Genomic DNA, 12,015 nt, shown 5'->3' on the forward strand with positions numbered 1-12,015 from the left:
TGGAGTGAAATGGGTGTTTAGGACTAAGGTCAATGCTGATGGTACAATAAATAAGCATAAAGCAAGATTGGTAGTTAAACGTTATGTGTAGCAACCTGGTATTGATTATGGAGATACGTTTGCACCAGTTGCGAGACATGAAACAATTAGATTTCTACTAGCACTTGCCGCTCAAAAGGGCTGGAAAGTTTACCATTTAGATGTGAAATCTGCATTTCTAAATGGTACCCTGCAGGAAGAAGTATATGTTGAACAACCTGAAGGCTTTGTTGTTCATGAAAAGGAAGACAAGGTTTATAAATTGCATAAGGCTCTTTATGGCTTGAAACAAGCTCCCAGAGCTTGGTATAGCAGAATTGACTCACACCTTGTTGGAAAAGGATTTAAAAGGAGTGAGAATGAGCCTACTTTGTACGTGAAGTCAGGTTCAAATGATGAAAAATTGATTGTTTCTCTATATGTTAATGACTTGTTTGTTACAAGAGTAGATTCACAAAGTGTGTTGGAGTTTAAATCTGAAATGTAAAAAGTGTTTGAAATGTCAGATTTAGGAGTGATGAACTACTTTCTTGGCATGGAAATATATCAATTTATGGCATTTTCTTATCCAAAAGAAGTATGCTGTGGAACTACTCAAAAAGTTTGACATGGAGAAGTGTAATCCAGTTGACACTCCAATGGTTTACAATAAAAAATTTGAACTTGAAGATGGTGTTGCCAATATTGAAGTTTCAACCTATAGAAGCCTTATTGGAAGTTTGCTGTATTTATGTGCTTCTAGACCTGACATTATATTTTCTGTGAGTTTGCTTTCCAGATTTATGCATGCTCCATCACATATGCATTATTCTATAGCTAAAAGAGTGTTAAGGTACATTAGAGGCACCATAGACTATGGTGTTTGGTTTTTGAAGCAAGAAGAAGGCAGGTTGATGGGCTATGTTGATAGTGATTGGGCTGGAAGCATGGAGGATTCAAAAAGTGCTTCGGGGTATTTATTTTCTCTTGGTTCAGGTCCTTTTTCATGGAGCTCACAAAAACAAGGTTCAGTTGCTCAATCCACAGCTGAAGTTGAATATATTGCTACTGCAGCTGCTTTAAATCAAGCTTTATGGATAAGGAAGTTGCTTGTTGATTTAAATGAGAGGCAAGAAGAAGCTACCACAATATACTATGATAACAAGTCTGCAATTTCCATTGCTGAAAATCCAGGTCAACATAGAAGAACAAAGCATATTCCAGTCAAATATCATGCTGTGAGAGAAGCTGAAAGAAATGGTGAAGTGAAGCTGGTTCATTGCAGTTCTGAGGTCCAGCTTGCTGATATTTTGACGAAAGCTTTGCCAAGAAACAGGTTTTGAAACATTAAGAAATGATCTTAGTGTTTCCAGCAAAAGTGCCAAGGAGGAGTGTTAGTGTAATGTCACTTTTGTTACTGTCATAAGTTGCTTTATAATGATTAGTTACAGTACTTTCAATTTTTAATAAAAACATTGTTGTATTAGGTAGCCAAAGTATAGCTTATCTTTTTGCAATATGATTACTTCAGTAGTAAGTGAAAATTAGGTGGTTTACTGTTTCTGAAAACTTGTGGTTATATGCTATGTCCATAATGAACGAGGGTGTCAAGACCACACCAGTTTAAGCTTCTTTCTCTTTCGTTTTGCTGTGTTTTTGTTCCAAAAATCCAACAGTTATATATCGTTTAAGGAAGATGAAGAGGGAGCAATATACAACATCTTCATCAGCTTTCGGTTTGTTGTTGAATGTATCCTATGAAAGTCTCCTTAAAGCTATTGATGGGTTTTCTTCTGCCAATTTAATTGGTACTGGTGGCTTTGGTTCTGTCTATAAGGGAATTCTTGGTCCCGACCAATTAGTTGTTGCAGTAAAGGTAGCCTCGAGAAATATTCATCACCGTAATCTTGTAAAAGTCATAACTGCTTGCTCAAGTATCGATTTTCAAGGTAATGATTTCAAAGCTCTAGTTTATGAGTTTATGCCAAATGGAAATTTGCAAAGTTGGCTGCAATCAATTCTTCAAGCAGGAGATACAGATGGTGAATTGAGGATGTTAAGTCTTCTCCAAAGATTAAACATTGCAATTGATGTGGCCTTTGCTTTGGATTATCTTCATCACCACTGCTAAATACCAATTGTTCACTGTGATATAAAGCCAAGTAACATTCTGCTTAATAATGATCTGATTGCTCATGTGGGTGATTTTGGATTGGCAAATCCTCAAGTATATCTCCACAGAATCAAAGTAGCTCAGTTGGATTGAAAGAGACAGTTGGCTATGCTGCACCACGTAATTTACTAGTTTACACTAATTTGTTATACTCAAGCTCATTCTGCATTTTATTTCTCTCATATGAAAATGGAAAAATATAGATTTTTCTGTTTTCCATAATAGAAGCCTAAAATTTTATAAAAAATACGACAACAAAACTTGATCATAAAAAAAAAAAAAATGTAAATATATATATATATATAAATATATTCCTGGAGTTGCATGTAGTTAATATAATCAGATCAACAACTTTTGTAGAATATGGCATGGGAAGCAGGGTTTCTACATGTGGTGATGTTTACAGCCATGGGATACTCTTGTTAGAGATGTTCACAGGGAAGTGTCCGACTGATGACATGTTTAAAGATGGACTGGATCTCCATAGTTATGTTAAGGTTGCAATACCTGACTGTTTGTGAGAAGTTTTAGATCCACTGTTTCTAGGTGGAGGAGCTGGAGAAGAAGATGAAGTAAACAGGTTCACTGAGGGACAGAGCAAAATGGGCGAAATACTGGACTGCTTGACTTCAATACATGGAATTGGAGTTTCTTGTTCAGTGGAAACACCGAGAGAGCGAATGGACATTAATAATGCTTTCAAGGAATTAAAGTTAGTAAGAACTTCACTGATTCCTCTGATGGAATAAGCTGCTGCAGTATATTGTGGTTGCTTGCATAGAATTTAAAAACTGAGTTGTAATTCCTTACTTTACTCGAACGAATAAAGCTAAAAGTCTTTGAAGTAATTTGTTCCTTTTTCTCACGTGACTTTATCCTATTGATGGCTAAATTAAAACCCAGTGCTTTAATCCATGCTCTTACCAAGCAACAACATTTTATTCAGATTTCATCAAATTTTTAAGAGTAAAAGAATAAAAGAAGGAAACAGGCTATTAATACTTTATTGACATGTTGGGATATTAATGCTTCATCATAAATACAACATTAACTTCGGTGTCTTTATTTGAGAATCATTGTTCTGGTTGTACCATGGTTTCTCTAGCTTTTCAGATCTTTAATCCATATATGCTCATGTACCAAACTTGATTTTAGTTTTAAAAGATAACATACCAAGGAAAACTGTTTTTTAACACATGGCCAAAGAGGCTTGAAGGTTTTAATTATGATTTCTCCTCATGCTGATACCTGGAATACATGTCCAGAACACTACATAGAACTATCAAGTTGCAACTGACTAAGGACTAAAAAACAGATATCCCCCGTTTTCCACATACTTATTTCAAGACAAAATAGTATAGATGAATGTGGTATAACAAGCTAACTGAAAGAGTGCTTAGAAGATCCAACTATTATTTATTACATACAAATTCAGAAACCTTATCGAGTAGAGAAGAAGAAATTGTGATAAGGTAAAATCTAAAACCTTTTCATATTCTTACTCCTCTTGCATTTGAGATATGATTCTCTAATTGCTTGCATTTTGTTGACAACTGTGTGCATAAGCATCCGCTCTCCTGGTGAGAGTCTGGAGCACATGAGTCCAATTTGCATTACTGAGACCAAACAATCATTTGTTCTTCTTCCAACATTGACTCTGGGATTGACATTGTTCATTGCTATCTCTTCAATGTCATTTCCATTTTCCTCATATTCATCATCTTCAAAGAGCAATGAAGGATCTACTATATCCATGACATGATTAGGCAAAGCAACTGCCACGAACTGGTGAATGCTCATACCATCTTTGAACATATCATCAGTAGGTCTTTTTCCTGTGAACAACTCTAGCAAGAGTATCCCGTAGCTATAACTATCTCCTTGTATGGAAACTTGGGCTCCCATGCCATATTCTACAGTTCAATAAACTTATTAGGATGTCAAATTCGTAGGATTTGAGTATCAATAAATTAAGTACGAGGAGAAAAGAAAGTGAATTGTTTTTCCATACATTACTACTTTTGGATCAGTAACTTTGCTATAGTGTTAAAAAAAAAAAAGAAAAAAAAAAAAGGGGTAGTCAAAAGCCAAGATTTATCTCATCTGGGGATCAAAATTCATACCTGGAGGAATGTACCCTATAGAGCCCCTGAGTGCAACTGACATTGTTTGGTCTTCTGTAGGAATATCAGATGCTTCAAAGAGAATTTTTGCTAGTCCAAAGTCACCAAAATGGGCAACCATATCTTCATCAAGAAGAGCATTACTTGGCTTTAGATCACAATGAACTATAGGTGTTTCACAATCGTGATGGAGATAACCCAAAGCAGAAGCAACATCAATGGCTATGTTCAGTCTCTGAATAAGGCTCAATCTCTTATTCTGGCGTTCTTCATTGTCTCTTGGATGCAGCCACTGGTCCAAACTTCCATTTGCCATGAACTCGAAAACCAGACTTTTGAAGTCATTCCCTTGATGGTCAATGCTTGAGCAGGCAGTAATGATTTTAAGAAGATTACGATGTCTTATGCTTCTCAAAGCATTGCACTCGTCAAGGAAGCTCTTGGAAGCTCCTTGTTGCTGAAGGTTTAATACCTTAATTGCGATTCTTTTGTTATCTCCAGGAAGAATTCCTTTATATACGGAACCAAAACTGCCCGAACCGATCAGATTGTTCTCAGAGAACCCATCTGTGGGTTGAAAAAGATCTGAATAAGACATATCTGGTTGCCAATCCTCAGTAGAAGATTTAGTAACAGGCCTCCATTTGGAAAAGCCAACCAAAAAGCTCAATATAACTGCTAACAATATAGCAACACAAGTAACTGGGATTACCACCTTCCCAGAAAATATTTTTCTTGTTGAATTGCTCTTTTCCTTGGGGCATGGAGGTAAAAGCAGTTTTGGGATGCCACCACAGAGCTTATCATTTCCAATGACTGAAACTCTAGCAGCATTTGAAAAAACCCCTTTTCTTGGCAATTCACCTTCAAAGTTATTATAAGAAAGATTGAGAACCTTAAGACTTGAAAGTTCACCGAGAAATTTTGGAATCAACCCAGATAAGTTATTACGGGAAAGATCCATTTCTTCCAAACCTCTTAGACTTTCCAGAGCCTGAGGAATTGTACCATCAAATTCATTGCCCTCCAAATGCAGTCCTTCCATACTGACACATTGTCCAAGATTACTAGGCAATTCACCTGATAACTTGTTTTCTGATAAATCCAACTCCCCAAGATTTTTCAAGCGACCCACTTCAGATGGTAAGGTACCAGTCAAAAAATTGTTGGACAATGACATGAAAATTGAAAGGGAAGAAAGGCCAATGACCTTTCTAGGAATGGTACCGCTGAGATTGTTTCTAGAAAGGCTAAGGGTAATCAGATTTGTGCAGTTTCCGAGGGTTTGAGGTATGCTTCCCTCAAACATGTTCTTCTCCAAAGAGAGAATGGTCAATGAAGTCAAGTTACCCAAGGAAAGTGGTACTGACCCAGAAAACTTATTTCCACTCAAGTACAATCCCTCTAAATTGCGAAGATTCCCTATTACTTCAGGGACACTGCCCTCTAACTGGTTATTTTCCAAACTTAGAACGTTCAAGTTAACAAGATTTTCGATCCCATTTGGAATATTTCCATGTATGAAATTACCCCCAAGACTAAATATGCTCATATAAGCCGAAAGGTTAGCTATGGATTCAGGCAGCTCTCCTCCAAAATGATTGCCAGCCAGAGCCAACACCTGTAGAACAGTACAATTAGGCAAAGACTTGAGAAAATTCAGGTCACCAGCTTTTCCATGTCCCAGTCTATTGGCATCAAAACTAATGTGATACAGGTTTGGCAAGCTTCCTAATGTTTCAGGAACCATCCCAGTAAGACCATTTCCAGCAAAATCAAGCACCTCAAGTGCAGAACAATTTGACAATGATTTGGGAATTGGGCCTGTAAGTTTGTTTATTCCACCCATAATTTTTTTGAGATTAGGAAGAGTAAAGCCAACATCTGGTGGTAGGTTTCCATGCAGCTGGTTGTTTTGTAAATGAGAAAAAGAATAGAGAAGATATATTATAAAGTGATGGGGGAACAGTACCAGATAGATTATTATCCGGGAGCTTGAGCACCCCCAAGCCTGTTAGATGGCCCAGATCTTCAGGTATGCTTCCTTAAAAATTGTTCCACGCAACTGAAAATGCGTACAGAGAAGTCAAATTTCCTATCCAAGCTGGTACAATTCCAGTAAGATTGTTGTTGCCAAGATCGAAGTACACCAGTGTTGACAATGAACTCAACTGGACTGGAATTGACCCAATAAGCCTGTTGCCATATACACGAAAAACACTTAGCTCCTTGCAATGCGTCATGTTCGTTGGAATCTTTCCAACAAATGAATTGTTCATCAAGTTAAGATGTCGAAGTTGCAGAAGATGACCCATTTCTTGAGGAATTTCTCCGTGGAAGCTGTTGTTTTCCAGGTTGATTCCTGTAAGGTGAGTGAGATTTCCAATTGAAGGTGGGATTGAACCAGCCAGCTTTAGAGACGCCAGGTTCAAAACCAAGACTCGTTGGCTTGATTGGTTGCATGTAATGCCAACCCAGTTGCAAAAATGGATGGAATGGTTCCAGGAGTGCATGATTCCGAGAGGATCTTGAATTATCTTATTCTTAAAGTCTAGTAAAGCTAGACGATCAGATTCATTTCCATAACTGGGAGCTGAGGATGCAGATTCCATATGAACATTAATGCAGAAAAGAATGACCGCACATTGAAAGGATGTGGATAAAATCCACCTACAATTCATATAGGAATACTTCATGACGTCCATTTTTTTTTTTTTTTTTTTCCTCTCCCGGATGTAGATTTCAGTACAGCAAAGATGCCAGTTTGATTTGCAAGAAGATAAAAGCATTAAAAATTGTCATATATTTGAATTTGGTGAAGTTGCAGCTTATAGGAACCCATTGAAGAAAATTTGGAGCACTTGATGGTATGGATATCTACTACATTTAATTATGGAGGGAATATTTCAGCAACCAACGACTTTTTTTTAAGTTTGGTAACAAAAGAAAAAGAAAGTGTTTGATAAAATCAACTCCAAAAGAGCACAGTAACCAGGGCCCTACAACTAATTAAACCTTGATGTACAACACGATATAAACCTCTAAAATTTGTCGATTTATATATGTCCTAACATTATATATCCTTTTTTTGTTTTATTTTTTTTGGTTTTTTCGATATTTTTGGTATTTGGATTTAGCCCAAAGAAATCTTGTTCAAAAAAAAGTTTAATACATCTTATCATCATCTTGTTTGGTCCTCTCTTCAAAATGAATTAATACTTTCATTCAAAATGTAACATTTATACTTATACATTCTATTCCCAGGCTTGAAGGTTTTATCATCTTTTTGTCGGGCGAAAAATCATTTGTATTGTGTTAATGATTTTACAAGACCCTTACATATAAATAACATAGAACACTCATATATTCAATGGGACCCACACACAAAATAACCATTCGGATACTTTAACGCATAAACACCTGACACTCTTCAATAACTCACCCACTAACTTGTAACATGAGAGCTCTTTTTCTACGAACCTAACTCTGCTTGCTTGAGTAGCTCATCTCAGACGGAGGCTATGCTGTCCCTTTTATCAATGAATTTAATTATGGAGGAAAATATCAAGTAGTTAGTCAAAGATTTCTTTTAAGTTCTATTAATCTAGATGGTATGGATATCTGATGAATTTAATTATGGAGGAAAATATCAAGTACTTAGTCAAAGATTTCTTTAAGTTTTTAGTTGGATTGAGTGTTTCTCAAGAAAAGAAAAAGAAAGTGCATTTGGTTAGACCAACTCCAACGAAGCATAGCAGCACAAGGTCCTGCAACTAATTAACCTCTGTGTACAACACGTTATAAACCTCTAAAATTTGTTGAATTATGTTCTAGCATTGTTCATCTTTTTTTATTATTTTTTATTTTTTTATTTTTAATTTTTTAATTTTTGGTATTTGAATTTAGCCTAAAGAATTAAAAAAAAGAAAAACAGAAGAAAGTTTAATACATCTTATTATCATTTTGTTAAGAAGAAAGTTTAATACATCTTATTATCATTTTGTTAAGAAGAAAGTTTAATACATCTTATTATCATTTTGTTTTGCCCTGTCTATTTCAGTTGAGACCCTCAATATATATTATTGATTTTATTTTCTTATTTGGCTACTGAATAACCTCCTTTTACTTTCTCAATAATAAAGCCTTTGACCTTTGTATTCGTTCCCCAAATCTTGTTCTTTTTAGAGCTTTGATCGAACTCCGTCCAAACTAGAACCCTAAAATGAATTAATATATTTTCATTCGAAATGTAACATTTATACATATACATTTTATTGACAGGCTAGAAGATTTTATGATATGTTTTCAAGAACAAAACAAAGACATATATATTTTATTCTCATGACGGTATCTGGGGTACAATCTGTACAGAACACAACATAGACATAAAAACTCAACTGAGGACCCAAAAACAGAGTTGTCCTGCTTTCAGAACAAACTATAATAAAGAGTGCATACAAATTCGAGTAACTTATCAATTAATGTGGTAAGGTAAACACTAAAAAAATTAGCATAGTTAGTTATTTGATTTTTTTAATAAAAATTAATATATGCATTATGGTTTTTTTTTTTTTAAAAAAGAAAATTAATATATGTATAATTTTTTATTTTTTTTCCCCTCCCTTTCATATTCGAAGCTTGAGCAAAAAGTTCTAAAGTTTTTGTAAGCCAACCCTGTATTCAAAGCAAAACTATTTTTTTTAGTTATTTTTTTTTTTTTTTTGGTGTCATGTTCAAAGCTTGAGTAATAAATTTGCACAATAATTGATTGCCTCAGGCACCATATTATAGCTGGATGAGATGTGTCGCATGTATACATACATGCTTTTGCTTGGTCTAGGGAGAAGTTGATTTTTCTTGTCTAGATTATTTAACTTTATTTCTAAACCTTTTCCCCTGCAATATGTTTATTAAAATTCCTCTTGTTGTGGTTTTTGGGTACATTACATGATATTTCGTTCTATGAAAGCGAGCAATCTCTTCCAAATTTATTGCGCTACTACGTGAATTTGTTTCCAGCCTTACAGGTTTTCTTATTGGGTAAGAGTATAAAAAAATTTCTTCTTTAAGTTATAGTAAATATTTTCTTATTGTTGAAATATTTAAATTGACCATTTTTTTTTTGTAATATATTAAAATATGTAGAATAAAAATCACAGCTTGTTGGGTCCTAAGAGAAAAAGTTCTCATTTTTAATCTTTAAAAAATTAACTGACAAAGTTTGACTCATAGTAATATTTGAGAAATGTAACGAATCATTGCCTTTATAATAAATATTGCCTAAGCTAGGAAAATTATTCGTGGTAAAAACAAGATATAATTGGATCAGAAAACCATGCTAAAAAATGTAAAATAAAATATATTACTTTGAGCATGGGTTTTTTGTTGGTAAAAAAAAATTTAAATATATTCAAATAAGGTTTTCTAAAATGTATCAATAAGCTAGCCCCATACTTCAAGTTGTTTCATTCCATAAATAAACTGATTATAATAACTAGTAAAGTCGACAGCCAAAGCAAAAAGCTGATCGTTAAACTTCTCTTACCATTATTGTTAAGAAAAGTTCAAAATTTCATATTGTCAGCAGGTCTGTTAGAATTTAAAAAATTTACATAGGATGTCTAATTATGAACATAAAAGAAGAAGAAAGGTAAACAAGGTATGTGGTTCTATCTTACCCTTCACTCCTCTAAATATTAACTATTTTTCTTCTTTTCTCCATCAGGGATGCTAACTTTTGATGTCCTTATGTTTTCATTGCTTTGACGCTTTCGATTTGGTTATTTCAATTGTAATTGAGCAGTTTGCCTTGGTGAGTCCTTTTTGCTTGGTCTTTAGCCTTGTAGGTTTGTGTGCTCAAATTTAAGAATTGAATCCCATCCAAGGATCAAGGTTTAGAGGTGTAAACATATATGAATATGCTCTAATATATTGGGGAATGCAATTGAAAGTTAATGATTGCTTCACCCTTGCTTCTATTCATTTTACTTTTCTCACTGTTGAGCTCTCTTTGTAAACCATAACTTTCAGATTGTGTTTGGAAATTATAATTTTTCCACTCTCTTTGGATGTCTCATTTTGCTTTAACATCAATACTATCCATTTTGCACCTTTTAGAATTTTGCATATTGGAACTTTTCGTCTTGTATAAAGACTGCTGAAGCTGGATATTTTCAAAAAATCCTGCAATGTGTGCATAAAACAAAACGTTTATAAAGGTTGCAATGTTCGCGTGTATAGGTGTACAACTAAAAAATTAGTTTCATCAAAATTTTGAGAGAGTCCTCTATTTTATAATCTTTGTTTTTTTGTCACATTGAAGAAGTGAAGAACAACTTCTGACGATATTACAAACACTGTTTTGCTATATAATATATGTGAAGCATTACTTACTATAGTTATTGATGATTATGAACTTAAGAATTATATTAATCCATGCTTTTTAGATTTAGCTATGTTGAATATGTGATAAATTTGGTCATGTTCTTTTATGTGTGAATTTGCATTTTGAATAAAAAGGATGAAACCAAGATTTAGTTTATGATGTTTAAGATTTATGCTTTACTTAATGTTGAGGATAATTATCCTACTACGAAGCATAAGTTTTTAAGCTTTTGTTTGCGTATTTCTTGTAATATTTTCAAGAGCAGTTTGACATTAAGTTTAGTTCTTTGTAATTTGAGTGTTTTTCATTTCATATATAGTTTCACTAATTTTTATCATACAATGTTAGTTTCTTTCTTTCTTCTTCTTTTTTTTTTTTTTTTTTTTTTTGATATGAATAAACAATGTTAGATTCATAGGAGTTCCTTATCGATTAAATTGTATTTCTTTTATGGGAATACCATTCAAATGGTGTTATTTACTTTAAATTAAGTTTTTCTCCCTCTTAATGAAATATGTTAAAGTTTATGTTTTCTTTGTGCAATTTTAATTTCTTATTATGTCTTTGTTTCATTGTGTTTGGATGCTTAGAAAATGTATCTTAGTTGATTGCTTAGAAAAATAAAACAAAAGAATATAGATTCTTTGAATTTTTTTTTTTATATATATACGTATATATTATTTTGTTAAAAAGATGTTTTTTCAATGTATGTATATCTATATATAGAATATTTTGGTTGAAATATATATTAAATTAAAAATTCAAAGTTGGTTTGTTGTTTTAACTGCAGCTAAATGTTTTATATATATATATATATATATATATTATTTTATGAAGATTTGAAAATCTGGTATACTCATTCTTGATTTTACTTATTTTTCCCTCTGTTCTGAATATTGATTTTGGTTCTTTTGTTAGTATAAATTTTTGTATTAGCAAAGGAAAATAATGGAACATAAACCTATTGAACGAAGAGATGAAAAAAACGGGTCTCAAGAGAACTACAGGAACTCTGCATTCCTAGAAGAATAAAAAGTAAAAATATTTAGGAAATCATATTTTAGTACTATGCAACTCATTGTAGTTGACATTGTTTAATTGTAATGATGACAAATTTATAGAGGTTCAATTTTATAATTAGCTATTCATTATTCCAATTTATTCAAAAATTACTTAATACTTTTGTGATGTCATCTATATGTATAAATATTTTGATATTATATATACCTAACTATATATATTAGGTGAATATGTCTTGATAAACCACTTTAGAACTAGATCTTATATCATTATCCTTGCTATATCTTTATATTAGA

General features: G+C 33.2%; 2 protein-coding genes across 3 annotated transcripts; both read right to left on the minus strand.

Moving 5' to 3' along the window:
• Positions 1 to 3,469: 3,469 nt before the first annotated feature.
• Positions 3,470 to 6,420, minus strand: LOC107430827 (probable LRR receptor-like serine/threonine-protein kinase At3g47570). 2 transcript variants are annotated; one of them, XM_060818063.1, is made up of 3 exons: positions 6,287 to 6,420; positions 4,315 to 5,935; positions 3,470 to 4,104 (listed from the first exon to the last, which is right to left on the minus strand). In XM_060818063.1, the coding sequence occupies exons 2-3, from the start codon at positions 5,864 to 5,866 to the stop codon at positions 3,671 to 3,673; spliced, it is 1,986 nt and encodes a 661-aa protein (XP_060674046.1). In that variant the 5' UTR covers positions 5,867 to 5,935; positions 6,287 to 6,420; the 3' UTR covers positions 3,470 to 3,670. The 2 variants fall into 2 exon arrangements, with proteins under 2 accessions (XP_060674046.1, XP_048319623.2); XM_048463666.2 differs by lacking the exon at positions 6,287 to 6,420 and having other exon boundaries at positions 4,315 to 6,171.
• On the minus strand, positions 6,360 to 7,103 carry LOC132804110 (LRR receptor-like serine/threonine-protein kinase EFR). The gene has a single exon (XM_060818064.1). The coding sequence runs from the start codon at positions 7,101 to 7,103 to the stop codon at positions 6,360 to 6,362; it is 744 nt and encodes a 247-aa protein (XP_060674047.1).
• Between the last annotated feature and the right edge of the window lie 4,912 nt (positions 7,104 to 12,015).

This window comes from Ziziphus jujuba, chromosome 6 (genome assembly GCF_031755915.1).
Source record: "Ziziphus jujuba cultivar Dongzao chromosome 6, ASM3175591v1".
Classification (NCBI taxonomy): Eukaryota; Viridiplantae; Streptophyta; class Magnoliopsida; order Rosales; family Rhamnaceae; genus Ziziphus; species Ziziphus jujuba.